Source organism: Manihot esculenta, chromosome 9, assembly GCF_001659605.2.
Source record: "Manihot esculenta cultivar AM560-2 chromosome 9, M.esculenta_v8, whole genome shotgun sequence".
Taxonomy (NCBI): domain Eukaryota; kingdom Viridiplantae; phylum Streptophyta; class Magnoliopsida; order Malpighiales; family Euphorbiaceae; genus Manihot; species Manihot esculenta.
In genome coordinates, this window is record NC_035169.2 from 8,324,974 (window position 1) to 8,339,892 (window position 14,919).

Below are 14,919 nucleotides of genomic sequence, written 5' to 3' on the forward strand. Positions count from 1 at the left end.
TCCGTAGGGAGGTTATACGGACTGGGCCGATCTTGATGAGAAAGAATCTGGTGGAGTCTGGCCTCAGGGGTCTGATGATCTGGGCTTGTTTTGAGAGGGTGTGCAGGCCTTTCTTTCATGGGCCGTGGCCGTAATCTAGGCCCAGAATTGGGAGTAGGGAAATCCAGCGGTCATCAGATATCATCATTAAATAATTTAAAATAATAAAATAAATAAATCATATTTCATATTATTTTCTTAATATGTTCCTAATTTTTTTTAATTAAATTTCAAAGGTCCAGTCCTTAGATTTGTTTTCCCAAAATTAAGTTGCAGATGGGAAAAGAAAAGAAAAGAAAAAACTAGTCGTTGCGTTGGATCAACCCTTTAACCAACCAATGGCTTGCCACGATCAAAATAATTCAATTTTTTTTTTAATCGAGATGACGTTATAAGGCGGTTAACACTTTGATAAATTTGAATTTAAATTGTATAAAATATTTTTAAATTAAAAAAATATATTTTTTAATAGACATGTATAATGTAAATTTAAATTAATTAAGTTAATAAATTTCAAATATAATGATTTAAAAAAAAAGAAATACTCTTTTTACTTTATAATTTTTTAGACTTTTAACAAAATTAATTATTAATTTGCTTATTTTAAAAAACAAACTACTTATTTCTGGATTTTTAAATAATTAAATATTTATATTAAAGAGTTTAAAAAATATAATTTTAAAATTATATAAACTAAATAATTATAGTCATCTCACATATTACAAACACTTAAATAAACAAATTACTTCAATAATTAATAGTATGAAAATACACAAATTAACTAATTTGTTTTTAAAAAATAAAAAGTCAAAATAATTAATTTTATTAAATTATAATGATAAAAAAATATATATATTTTAATTATGGTGTGGAACTGGGCATCAGATTATGATACTGTTTAGTTGGGTTAGTTCAAAATTTGTTCAAATTGGGTTTTCACAAATTTTAAATTATTTTAATTTTAAAAATTTTAATTATTTTAATTTGATCTAATTTTAAGTTAAAAAAATTTAAAAAATTAAATTAAATATAATATATTATTTTTAATAATAAAAAATTAAATTATATTAAAATTAAAATATTTTAATTAAATTTTAAAATATAAAAAATAAAATATAAAAAATAAAAAATTTATTAAAATTTAAATTAAATTAAATTAAATCGATTCGATTTAATTTAATTTTAAATTGAATGGATACAAATTCTGAACGCTGCCGATCTATACAAGTATAGGCTTAAGATAGCAAGCCAATATGAGAACTGGGCCTATCGCAGAGCATGTACACGCGATTTAGGCCTCCAACCCAACAACAGAATATCGTTTGATGTGGATCATCAGGCCTGCATCTTTGAAAATGGAATCCACAGTTGAAAGATGAAGATACCGGAGAGAGATACCATTATGCGAGAGGCATCGTCCCCAGTGGCAGGCGGAGGCCCCTCATCATTTCCCGCACGGAACAATTAAAAATTCACATATCACGCGGCCCCTTCTCAAGTCTTACTACAGTATTATATTAGCCTTGCTCATTATTCAGTTCAATAATGCTTCTTCATCTTCTTTCTTACTACACAAGCAGCCTTTATCGCCCCACAAGCAGCCTTTCTCGCCCTTCCCATTTCAGGTGATTGCCTTTTCTTTTTAAGATTTTCCCCTTTTAGCTTTTTGCTAAATGTCAATATTTTCTGAGTTTGTTTGATTGTACAGTGTAGGTTAATTAGTGCGAGGAGAGAAATGAGTCTTGAAAATTCGCATTTAAATGTCCAAAGGACTCTTGCTTTTCGATTGTGTACTGTGTCCAGGTACTTTTTTGGTGTTTCTGTTATTTTTCTTGGATACGGAAACAATGGGTTTTATTTATTTGTGATAATTTTGTGCTCAGTTACAAAACTGAGTTGCTAGAAATTTGCTCTGATGATCCCAAACTTCATGTTCTATTTATTCCTGGAAATCCAGGTTAGTTATTTTTATGTTTATGTGGATGTTTGTGTTCTGTTTTTAGTTCAATAATGAAAATTATAAATTAGGACTCATGTAGGTCAATTTTGATACAGGTATTGTATCATTTTATAAGGATTTTTTGGAATCACTATATGAGTTTCTTGGAGGGAGTGCATCTGTTACAGGCACTTATCATTTTCTTCTTTTTTGTTGGGTATCTAATTTTGAGGTTTGATCGTTTCTCTAATTTTTGGCTTATTTGCATTCCTCAACAGCTATTGGACATATATCTCACACCAAAAAGGTACTAGCTTTTTGCTAATATTAGCTTAAAAATGTGATGGCCTTTTATTCTTAGGAACTTTAGTTGAATCATATTTCTTTATATGTACAATTTTCAGTGGGAATAATCTTTTTGTTTTTCATTTTTTAAAAACAATTCAAAGATGAACTTTAGTTGGGTTGCATGTCTTTGTATGTATGGTTGTTCTCAGGAGCATGAAAGTGGGAATAATCTATTTTTCTTTTTCATTTTTTTAAGAACCAATGTGAAGATAAACTTTAGTTGAATTGCATGTCTTTGTATTTGCAATTTTTCTCAGGAGTATGAAAGTGGGAATAATCCCTTTTAACAAACACAAAGAAAAACTTTTGAAGCAACATTTTTCTTGTGAACCAGATAACTTTTTATGGTTTTATTTAACAGTGTGGAAGGTCTACCATGCAATCCAATTAGTTGGCATGTATTTTCTTTTTGGTTGACTAGTTGGGAGGTATTTCTTACATGAAAATTTCTTCTTCTTAGAACTGGGAGCATGGCAGGTTGTTCTCATTACAACAACAAATTGATCACAAGGTATCTTTCTGCTTGCTTTACTGACTTTGAGCTGATTAATGGTCTCATTTTAATTAGTAGGGAATTTTAGTATTTTAGGGCTTGGGACTTTATTAGGTTGGAAATTTTGCCCTCTGAGGATAAATCCTCTGGAATTGAGATAGGTTTTCTCCTTAGTCGTTACAAAAGCTTAGTGGCCCTTTTGAGTCAATCTTGCTTGAGCTTTGGTCCCTGTGCTTGTAATTCAGGTAATAAATTTAATGGTTTGAAAATGGAATTTGACTTGATGAGAAATTTCCTTCAAACATTTCATCACCTTGTTAATAACTCTGAGCTTTTTTAATGTCCTCATTTCTGAGTGGTATTCTCCTTTCAGTTTTTTTTTTTTTTTTTTGGGTAGAAATCATTATACTTTTCTAGTATATTCTGTATGCTGTAACCTCCATTCGACCATACAACTTTTTGCAGGTGGATTTCATCGAACAGGAGCTGAAAAACACTGGGGTTCCTATAGTGCTGGTCAGGCCATCTTTTCAAAAAATAGTTTCAATTTCCAATATGAGGTCATCCCAGTGCTTAAAAATCACAAGAAGTTAGAAAGGGAGCCAAGTTATTGGATTAAATTGGACTAAGAAAGTGATTGTTGGAAAAGCCCATGTTCACAGCCTAGATTTAGAAGTAATGGCTGTATGTTTGTTTGAAAATGGCTGTTTATGCTGGTGGGAGGCTGTTTAACACTGCACATTGGATTAAGTGCAATTTGATCCGCTGATAACACGAGCATAACAAACTGTATAGTTTTACTCTTGTGGAAGAAGTACTTGACATTAATAAACACATTTTTTGTCTCACTACTTTAATCTGTCATTGAATGATTAGCTGGTGGGAAACTGATTTTTTAATTTCTGGTTATGATTATTGCAACATGATTGTTTTTACAACTGCAAGACTAGAACTAGCTTTAGTTTTGGTTATTTATTCAGTTTCCAAAAGTAGTGACTAATATGAAATTTCTCTCTGAAGGTTGGGCATTCTATTGGTTCCTACATATCTATTGAAACACTAAGGAAGACTCCAGAGAAGGTGATGACTGCTCTGCAAATTTTACAGTTTCAGCACTTGTCATGCTATGACTCATGTGAATGTTACATGGCATATATGCTTAATGACATTTACCTTTGGCTCTGTAGGTCAAATATTGCATAGGACTTTATCCATTTTTAATGTTGAACCCTCTATCAGAGAAGCAGACTGATATCAAGAAAGTCGCTGAGTAATCCTCTTTCCTTATTTGGATTAACATTATTCCCCTTCCTTCTGCCAATTCTAAACAACTTTATTTTATTAAGATTGATAGGACCTTTTCTCTTGACTTTAAGCTTTGCACTCTGTTTTATTGTTACTTCATGCTCAAAATCTTTCTCTTTGGACTTTGACGAATGCTTTCTCGAGTTTATCTTGATGGTGATATGGTATGGTATAGTAATTAGAGATTGAATAAACTCCCAAAATGATTTAGATGTCCGGGGACAAGTTCTTTTATGTGTTTCCGGGATTTAACTGCTATGTAAGGATGGTATGTTTTGGGGTTTAGGGCGGGTCTGTTGCTAATTCTGCACTCTAATCAGTGTGCATGAACAATATTTTGAGGAAAATAATATGAAGCATTTTGAAATTTTTGTTAGGTTCTTTAGGGAAGATCTATAGGATTTCATGAGATTTTGATCTAGAGTTTAAGGGTGAACATTTGGTCGGTTTGATATAAAAATCAAAACTGAATTGAGCCATCAAAACCGAGTAGACAAGAATTATTAAAAATGTAAACTGAACCAAACTGACCAAAGATAAAACCAAAATGAATTGAACCGAAATAATTTGGGTCATTCATTGGATTTACAGCAAAAACAAATTCAACACTCAAGTAAGCAACCTCATTTCAAGATCAATAGAAACACAAGCAAGCAATCCCATTCCATTTCAGTATTTTTGTGCAGAATTGCAGATTTGCAAAGAATTCCTAACAAATTTAATGTAAATATTTACAGCAAATGGCTAAATACAGCATTATCTATTCCAAATCCAACAATTTAGTAAAATTCCATTTGAACTCTTCTTGACTTCATTTGCTACCAACAATGGCTGTTGAGAAGAGAGGACACGTGAGAAGAAAAAACACTCATTGAACCGACGAGAATGGAGAGGAACCTGCTGATGTGAGTAGAGTTGCTCTTGCTTGCTGGAGAAAAAAAAAATCATAGCGGATTGGGGATAGAAGAAACCGGCAGAAGAGATTAACGCATGGATTGAGGAGAAGATAATACATACATACATATATATATATATATATATAGGATGATTTCAACAATTGAGATCTTATCAACTTTAATGGATGGCTAGGATTAAAGAACTAAAAGAGAGAAAGAAAATGGACGGACTATTAAGATTTGAACCTTTTAAAAGCTATAAACCATTGATCCAAATAGGAGCCTTAGCAAACTTGTGTATGCAAACTTAATGAATAACGGTTTGGTTTGGTTTAACTGAAAATCTTTTACTCAATATCAACCAAACTGATTAAACACATCCTTTTAAGAAAGTAAAACCGAAACAAACCAAATTATCTAACAAACTGACCCGAAATTTTAATTTTATTTGGTTTGGTCAGTGATTTTGATTTAGATTGAGTTCTGCTCACTTCTACTATAGTTATGTTGGCATCTTGCCTAGGGCCAGATTAGCATACAAATCCCTAGTCCTGCTTGAAACCTGCTAAATTGGGAAAAATAATTCTCATTTCTGAACGATAATCATACCCAGCATATATGTTGACAGGCTTACAACAATTCTAATGCTCTGAAGACTTGGATACCTCAACAGTGTAAAAATAACATAAAAAAGCTGTTAAAATAAATATTTATGGGAAATTATTCTTAATTTGTTTTCCCATATGAGTACAAATTTTTATTTGATTGGTATTATGGGAATTAAAAATTGATAGGTGTTGGAATACTTATAATTTTTTCCCATCTTTATTGGTCATATGATTATTATGTTGTTCTGTGGTTTGTACATGTATTAGTTTTAGTATATTATTGATTTTCAGCTTTGACTTTTGTCAATATATCAGTTATTTGTGAAGGCCCTTATGGCAGAATTTGTGGATTTCAGGTCTTCGATTCTTTCTGCTTTGCTTAGTTTCAGTATGGCATCAGTCGGATTGCTACCTAGGTGTGCTTCAAGAATAATTGTGTCAAACTCTATAGGGAAGTCATGGTCTGCTACTGCTGTTGATGCTGCTTGTAGTCACTTGCTACGGGTTTGTTCAGATTTTTTTCTTCTAGCAATAGTTGCCATCAAGTCTGCATGTCTTTCTAACAATCTTTAAACCATTCAGCCTTTTTGTTGCATGACATACGCTTGTGGATTTTCAGAACAATATGCTAATATATATTTTCTTTTATTTTGTAAGAAGTTGGATATTCTCTGTCTATGTCTTTATGATTTGTGAATTGATTTAATATTTGATTTATTGACAGTATCATACCTTCCGGAATATGATTTTTATGGCATTGACAGAATTCAGAAAGGTAATATTGCTTGTTTATGAAATTTACATTGCAGAATAGTGAATAGCCTGTTTGATCTTGATACAGCGTTTGCAGGAAATACAATCCATAGTGTTATAAGATTCATGCAAATTCTATAACTTTTCATGTTTGGAAAATAAAAATATTCATTCGGAAATTAAAATTCCATGCACCGTTTAACTGTAAAATTAATTAGAGTTAAATGCATCTATCTTTTATTTAGATTAATAACTCGGTCTCTCTTTCTCTATATTAAATTATTAATGCATATAGGGTTCTGGGAAAATAAAATATTACAAAAATCAGCAACTTGGCCTTGCTACTTTTGATTGAACCCGGTAGAAGAGAATGAAACCAACAACCAATTTTTTATGAAACGTAAAGAAAAGCAATGCAATCTAGAGGAAACAAGGCAAGGAACTGAGGTGTGATGGTAAGATAGAAGCGACAGACCTGTGTCACCTGTATTATTTTAAATATCAAAATAATATAACTCAGTAACATAAATGTTGGATCAATTAGTCACTCTTTATTCTAATTCAATTTTCAAAAACCTACCCAATAGATCTGGTTTTTATAAATTTTAAACCATAGCCAATGAGATTGACCTGGAAACAACAGCTTAACCGGCTCCCTACAAGTTCTTTTGCTCAGGTCGGCAGGTTATAGTAGGCTAATGAAAACCCCTACTTATCCCCCCCTGCATGAAGAGTAACGTGGGAATATTTAATTTCATGGAGATTTAGTAATTTGAAAACGTTCACAGGAAACAAAAACTTGAAAGCATTGCTATTTCTCTACTTATCTCATTTAATTTTGTATGTTCACTTGTAGGTACAGTAAAGCATATGCCGTCTCTTCTCCAGCAAAACATTTAAGTGTACGGCAATATTCACATGAGAGTTCTAAAGTATGTCCATAACTTTGTGTTACTTATGGTTCTTTTGTGTTAGCTTTCGGAAACACCAGATTGGGCATTCATGAGAGAAAATCAGAGTAAAATGGCATTCTTATTTGGTGTTGGTGATCACTGGGGTCCACTGGAAATGTTTGATGAGGTGAGGGACGGATACTATTTTCTTGCCTATGGAAATTGTGTATATATTCATCACAGCATGAGTAATGCTTTCAGTCTTGTCCACTTTGAGTTTGTTTACTTGGGTATGTGAATCATACATCTTATAAATTTAATAGGAGTGTCACATTAGTTCAATACTTGTAATTCTGCAAATAATTGAAATGGGTTGCTAGTTATGGTTCCTCAAGCTCATTTTGGAAGCACAGCATGGTAATTTATTCGTCGTGTGGGAAATGGTGATCATATTATGAGTGATTGTGAACACACGAGATGCATCCAGGATGGCAGCTATTCGAAGCAATGCGCTGACTGCTGCAGTGATAGTCATATTCATTGTGATTCTGATTCATGATGTTGAGCTTGTACTGCTATGTATGTATATATGTATGTATGTATGTGCATGGCTTTTTCTCCTGCTTCCTTGGCTCATGTTTAACTCACCATTTGTGGTCACAGATTGCTGAGCAGGTCCCTGGTATTGCTCTATCAATAGAAAGGGAAGGCCATACTCATAGTTTCTGTTGCAGTGAGGCTGGTTCAGTGTGGGTTGCTCAGTATGTAGCAAGCTTGATAAAGAATCAATTGTTAAGCTGAAACCAGTAAACTGAGCCACCTTGCATATTTTAAACAGTTGCACAGATGATGATAATTATTCATCTCATTCTTTTTATTGACATTTTAAATCTGTATGTGGATAAGATTGTTAATTTGGTGTATTTTCTGAAAAAATTATTTCCATTTTTTTATTTTTATTTTGATGACTTGTGATTTGTGGCTGTATTCATCAGCTATTTCAATTCCATCTTGTATCGAGTTTGATTATTGATGATGAAGATGAATGGTCTCTGAAACTTGTCTGTGTTTTCTTTTTGGTATTTTGCATGACTGTTTTATCTGTACTTTTATATATTATGAAATTTAAATTAATTTTACTTGTTGAATTATTTCACAATACTATATAAGATTTAATTTCTCAAATGAAAATTTTTTAAAATTAAAAAAATTGAATTTTTTCAATTTAAATAAAAAATTATTTAAAAAATCAATTAAATTAAATTATTGTAATTTTTTTTTATTTTTTAAACTAAGGGATGATGCAATAAATATAATTGTTTGAAGGGTATTATTAAACTCATACCATGCACTTAAAAATATTTTTTTTTGTTTTTGTAAAATTTATAAAAACATATTTAATATGATTAATATAGTTAAAGTAATATTATTAAATTATTACGAAAGTTAACTAATTTTATTTATATATATATATATATATACATAACGTAATAAATAAATTATTGTTTTAAAAAATAAAAGCATCCTATAATTAGAAATAAATAATAACAAATTAAGAGTCTATTTTTATTAGATTTAATATGAATTTTTTTATATAAGTCAGTTTTAATGAGAAATTCTGAAAAAAATTATATAATATTTTTAAAATTTGGATTATTTTATTTAATTTTTCATTAATTATTTTTAAAATAATTAAAAAATATATAAATATATAATATTTTTTACTCAAATTATGAAAAAGGAAATACTTATATCAATTGATTTCTAAAAATAAATAATTTAATTTTTTATATTTTAATTTTATTAAACTGAAAAATATAATGTTTACATTGAGAAATTTCTATTTTAATGGAGTTAAATTATTAAATTAAAAGGATAAATTATATCTTACCTTTGAGTTTTAATATAATTAATAATAAATATTTTTATTTTTAAAATCAAACACTTAAATATATAAAAATTTAAGATTCTTTTTATTTATAAAAAATAAATTATATTTAAAAAATATTTTCTATAAAAAAATATTTTCTACACAAAATATTTTTCAATAGAATAATTTATTACACAAATTAAATTAAATTTTCATAAAATAATATTCATTTTTCATAACAATCACTTTAAAACAATATAATTTAAATTAAAAAAAAAATTGGTACCGTCCAATATATAAATTTATTTTTTATTTTAAAATCTTAGATGTCTTCTTATTATTTTACAAAAATTTTATTATCCATAATATAAGAGAATCTTATTTATAACTTATTTTAATAAAGCTAATCATTTAATTTTGTTAAAATTAATTCATAGCGGTTAATGTTGTAAAAATTAGATTAATAATATAGCCGAAATGGAATTGAGCTGTAACCGGAGAGAACCTGTAAAAAAGAAAATGTAAGATAGTGATGGACGTTCATAGCAGCCACTGAAAACCTATAAAGAAAAGAACGTGAGGTAGTGATAGACGTTCATAGCAGTCGCTGCGACGCTAAAGAGAATAAAAAAAATACAATAAACTTAAAATTTTAGTATTAAAAAATAACGTACATTTATCTTTATGATTTATCTTTTTTTATATTGTAAAAAAGTGATGATAAATATAGAATTTTTTGATAATTCAATAATAATGTGACTAGTTATTTGATATGTGATTTCATCGACTAATAAGTTGGCAATTCTGCGATTATAGATACAATAAATATTTATTAAACTATGCCTGGTAATTTCATGTCCAGATTCATCTGTTCGAGAAAAGACAAATTTTAATAATGTATCGAATATTACGGTATTTAGATATTTCTCGAAATGAACTGTATTTTTTACTCAGCGTGAACTTAAATAGCTGACATAGTGCAATTGTTATGTATCATTAGCAATACAGCTAATAAGGATGTTTACATCAGATGAAACAATCTGGGCACTTGAAAAAGGAATTTCCTCCAACCAGACTTGCTCATGCAAGGAAAATAAACAGGTTAATTTATAACATGATCACGAATTTTAATCAAATTTATGATTTAATTTTTATTATTTTAATAATAAATAATTTAATTTATAAATTTCTTTTTGTTATAAAATAATAATTTTATTAAAATTTATTTTCAGATTATAACAATTTAATCTTTTAAATTTTATTTTTTATAATAATTTAATCATTTTAATTTTATTAATTTATAACAATTTAGTACACTTCAATCGCTTTAATTTGAATTAATTTTTTTAAATTAATAGTTGATTAATGCACTTGGAAATTGAACTATCAGTTTTTCTACAATAATGCTATGAAAACTAGCCTTGTGGGCAAATCGAATACTATAAATCAAGGCATGTGCTTCTGTTCTGTTTGTTTGAAGGGAAAATACTTGTTTGGATTTACAGTGGATTAAATCTATTATCAATGCTGTAAGCCTCAGAGTTCCTATCATTTGGTAAAGAGAATTGCTAATTAAAAAAGGATCACTAATTCAACAGTTTGTCTTTATATTCATCTTCCTGTATCCAAGGGATGATCATGGGAATTTATTTGTTTCAGGTCCTCAATCCTCTCGACTTTAGTTAGTTTTATTATAGCCTTGTTGGGGTTACTACCTAAATGGGCTTTAACATTGCCTTTGTTAAAGTCTATTGGGAGATCATGGTCTGCAATTGCTGTTGAGGCTGCTTGTGGTCAGTTGCTGAAGGTGTAGTATTATGTTATGTCTTGTTCCTGGACAAAAAATTCTGGCTTCATGTGTTGTAGATGTATTTAAATCAGTGCTTTAAATAAATAGTGTCTTTGCATGGTTGATCTACACACCTGTCTGCTCTTATTCACTGCTGAGAACATTCTAATCATTCTCTGAAATATTATGCTAAGATGGGTGTTCTCTTGTAAGTAGCTGGTATACAACTTGATCTAGGAATTAGAACTGTAATGAAATTACGACAAAGAGCCTTTCATGAACGACTGTTGTTAATCATCTAGCTTGATGTATATTCAAGTCTCGAACAAGGCTCGAATTTCACTAGGCATGTTTACTATTTTACTGCTTTGTATACAGCAGTTAAATAACAAGAGAAGTATTCTATTCATCATGGCCAAAACCGCCTAATATCTCATCTCACCATGTAGCTGAAGTTCAAATAAATGGAAGAAGTAAGAGCAAAAACAACCATGTCCTTGTTACTTGATTAGCCAATAATGTCATGCTGTTGCAATTTCTTGTATAACAGGTGACCTCAAGTACTGTAGAGTTATATTCCCATTATTGTTAGTAGAACCTTTCCCACACTCATGGTGTTTTTGTTGTAACATCTTGGTTGAGTTATGAATGGTAAAGCAGAAAACACATGAATTTCTAGTTGTCCTTCATTGTCATTATCAGTGACGGACCAAAGGGGCAAGTACGAGCTGTTGCCCCCTTGACATTTTAATTTTTAAACGGTAGTAAGATTATTGCAATAAGAGGTCGTTGCTGTCGATTATTGCAATAAGAGCCCGTTGCATAATTATATTATTTTAAAATAATCATTTCTTAGATTTTAAACTAGCACGTAAACTAGTTATATTTCTTGAATAATCGTGGGAGAAATTTATAGAATTTAATTCAACTATAGCATTAAAATTTAGAAGGATTTGATTCTAACTAACAAACGCGAGACACTCAATTCATTTAAGTTAGATTATATTATTCTTTAAGAGAGTCTTACGTTATGTAATTCACCATTTGTTTCAAATTAAATTAAATAATTATGGATTTAATCAACCTGAATAGCAATATATTATTTTAACAATTATGCAGCGGGTTTTTATTGCAATAATCAATAGAAGAATAGTAAACACTAGTTACAGAAACAATATAAATATCAAGAATAATTAAAAAAAAATATATAATCACATGAATCTCACAATCAATTGAACTGAAACCTTAATTATCCTTCAATTAGAAGAAAAAACTTAATCACATATTATCATGGCTAAAACACCACAATGAGAAGAGCGTTTTTAGCCAGATGAGAGATTAGATAAGATGTCAGATACATTAGAATGTCCTTTTTCTATAGTACTAAGAGTCTTAATTAACCTAAATACACGTAATTAAAATCAAAGTTTAGTACATTTTGATAGATGAGAGAGTTATATGTTTATTTCTTGGATTTGAAACTGAACTCTATTCATCAAGTATGTTATGCTCATAACGTAATTCATAACACAGTTTGTTTGAAAATTACAGTTTAAGTATAACTCTGTTTCTTATTTTTCTATGAATTTGATTATGTATAAATTTGATTTCAGAATATAGAATCCAAATTGAATTTTTCTCTTATTACTCTGTGATCCTTATTTAATCTATCAAAATATCAAAATTCAAACAAATCAACATGATATAAATAAAATCAAATTTAATATTTAAGTGTTTTAAAATATTAAAATTATAAAATGTGTATGTTATCAATACTAAATCTAATTTTTATTAAATTATAATTAATTTAGTATAATTATATTGAATTTAAACTTATTAAATATATACTTTGCTTCTACTAGAGTTGTTTGCTGAATCTTGAGATCAAAAGTGTCTGGAAATCTGCTAATACTGATTTGAGGATCAGAAATACAAGTTTAACTAAGAGCTACAATCATTAATTCATACTTAAAAAAATCAGTTATATGGACAATCTGCACATGGGCAAATTCAATAGAAAGTATTGGGATTAGCTTGAGGACAGACGATTCATTCCAAGTTGAAGTTTTGTACAGTGATGAAAAGTTTTATTTATTTATTTAGTTATTAATATATAGATTTCTTATAAATAACACGTGACTGTGGTCAGGGCTGTACTGAGTTTTGTCCCTTTTATTTTATGGAGGAGCTTCAAGACACAAATTAACACTCCATAACCAACAAATTCAATCATATTGCTTCTTCTAACATTGTCTTTTTCTTTATAAAGCTCCCTAACTTAGAATAACCTAAGAAAGCTACACGGCTCCCCCTAATACAGAAGTTCTGGTTGCTCCTTGTTGCCTCAGTTTGAAAACATCACAACAGAAGAAAACTCCTTTTTACAAAAGCCACAATGGCAAGTCAATGAACTAAAAAAAATAAAAAATTCTCTTTTGTTAAAAACTAGAGAAAATAGATTTGAAGTGTTCGCGATTTTTTAAAATTCAATTTAATACATATGTTGTTTAATTAAATTAGTGAATATTACTTTTATATAAATATATCATAATATTAATTTATTATATTTTATAAATAATAAAATTTATTGGAATTTAATTAAAAATTTTATAATATATAAATTTTCATCCCTTTATAAAAAAAATCACTAACATTTTAAATTTATGATAAATCGAATTCACTTAAAAATTTCACTGCATTTTATATCATACCACCACGGTAGGGTATAATTTTTTTTCCAAGTGAGCCAGATTTAAAAATAACGGTCAAAGTTCTTACACTTGTATGCATACAAGGACAACGGGTTCATAGAAGAATTCAAGGAGTCCAGCTACCCACTTGACAGAGCCGCGACCTGTAATTTATCTTCCTCAATAAAGACACCTTTGTTTTTTCCAACGTTAGCACCAGAAAACCAGGACCAAATATATACTCCTTCCATTGTTTTATCTTCACCTTATAAATCTCCAAATTAATATTACGGGAAAATTATTTTTTAATTTCTGAAATTTATCGTAATTAACACTTCTGTCTTTCTATTTTGACGATCCAACACTTAAGTCCCTCACTTTCTCTTCCGTCCAAATTCGTAGTCCTTCCGTCCATTTAAACCGTTTGGTCAAAGAGTCAAATGTGAGATGTGATAATTTTTTTCAAAAATACCCTTCTTTCAATGTGAAATTCCAGAAGAAGAAGAAGAAAAAGAAGAAGAAGAAGAAGAGGGTTAATTTTGTCAATTCACGTGTCCCAAACGGCTATTTTGAACGGAAGAGAAAGTGAGAGATTTAAGTATTGGATCGCCAAAATAGAGGGACAGAAGTGAAGAAGAGGAGGGTTAATTTTGTCAATTCACGTGTCCCAAACGGCTATTTTGGACGGAAGGACTACGAATTTGGATGGAAGGACTACGAATTTGAACGGAAAAGAAAGCAAGGGATTTAAGTGTTGGATCGCCAAAATAGAGGGATAGAAGTGTTAATTACGTTAAATCTCAAGAACTAAAAAATAATTTTTCCTAATATCAATTTATGCAAATTTAAAAATTTTTTTTCCCTAGTTTCAAATTAAGTAGACTACATTTCATCTTGCCATATACCCTATTATATAATAAAATTATAATTAAATATATTTAATTATCAAATTAAAAAGATTAAACTTATTCTTAAGTCTTGTTATTGATTAGTGTGTATTTAAATTACAAGAAAAAAATAAAAAATTAAAAAAGAAATATTTTTTCCTTTTCTTAATAGGAAAAAAAGCATAAAAACAGAGTATAATTGATAGATTATACAATAGGAAGTAATGTAACCAGCCCTTTTATCCTTCGTAGACAAGGCTCGTTCCGTATTTGACTTACAAGTTCGTGTAGTGAAGATTAACGGTCAGGATGATCTTGTCATATATTAAACAGTAACAGCACTGTGAGAATACCACACATGGACCCTCCTTTATAATAACTGAAGGATTTATAGCCGAGAAATGCCTCA

The 14,919-nt window shown here is 29.4% G+C and overlaps 1 protein-coding gene across 4 annotated transcripts; it reads left to right on the forward strand.

The window, feature by feature from the left end:
- The first annotated feature begins 1,376 nt into the window (after nucleotides 1-1,376).
- LOC110621952 (lipid droplet-associated hydrolase) lies at nucleotides 1,377-8,332 on the forward strand. 4 transcript variants are annotated; one of them, XM_021766257.2, is made up of 13 exons: nucleotides 1,377-1,664; nucleotides 1,753-1,842; nucleotides 1,923-1,996; nucleotides 2,095-2,166; nucleotides 2,257-2,285; nucleotides 2,787-2,837; nucleotides 3,285-3,335; nucleotides 3,840-3,899; nucleotides 4,007-4,089; nucleotides 5,985-6,132; nucleotides 6,353-6,403; nucleotides 7,357-7,461; nucleotides 7,938-8,332. In XM_021766257.2, exons 1-13 carry the CDS (start codon nucleotides 1,585-1,587, stop codon nucleotides 8,073-8,075), a joined length of 1,032 nt encoding a protein of 343 aa, XP_021621949.1. In that variant the 5' UTR covers nucleotides 1,377-1,584; the 3' UTR covers nucleotides 8,076-8,332. The 4 variants fall into 4 exon arrangements, with proteins under 4 accessions (XP_021621949.1, XP_021621950.1, XP_043816319.1 ...); XM_021766258.2 differs by lacking the exon at nucleotides 2,095-2,166; XM_043960384.1 differs by lacking the exon at nucleotides 1,923-1,996 and having other exon boundaries at nucleotides 1,378-1,664; nucleotides 1,748-1,842.
- Nucleotides 8,333-14,919: the final 6,587 nt, after the last annotated feature.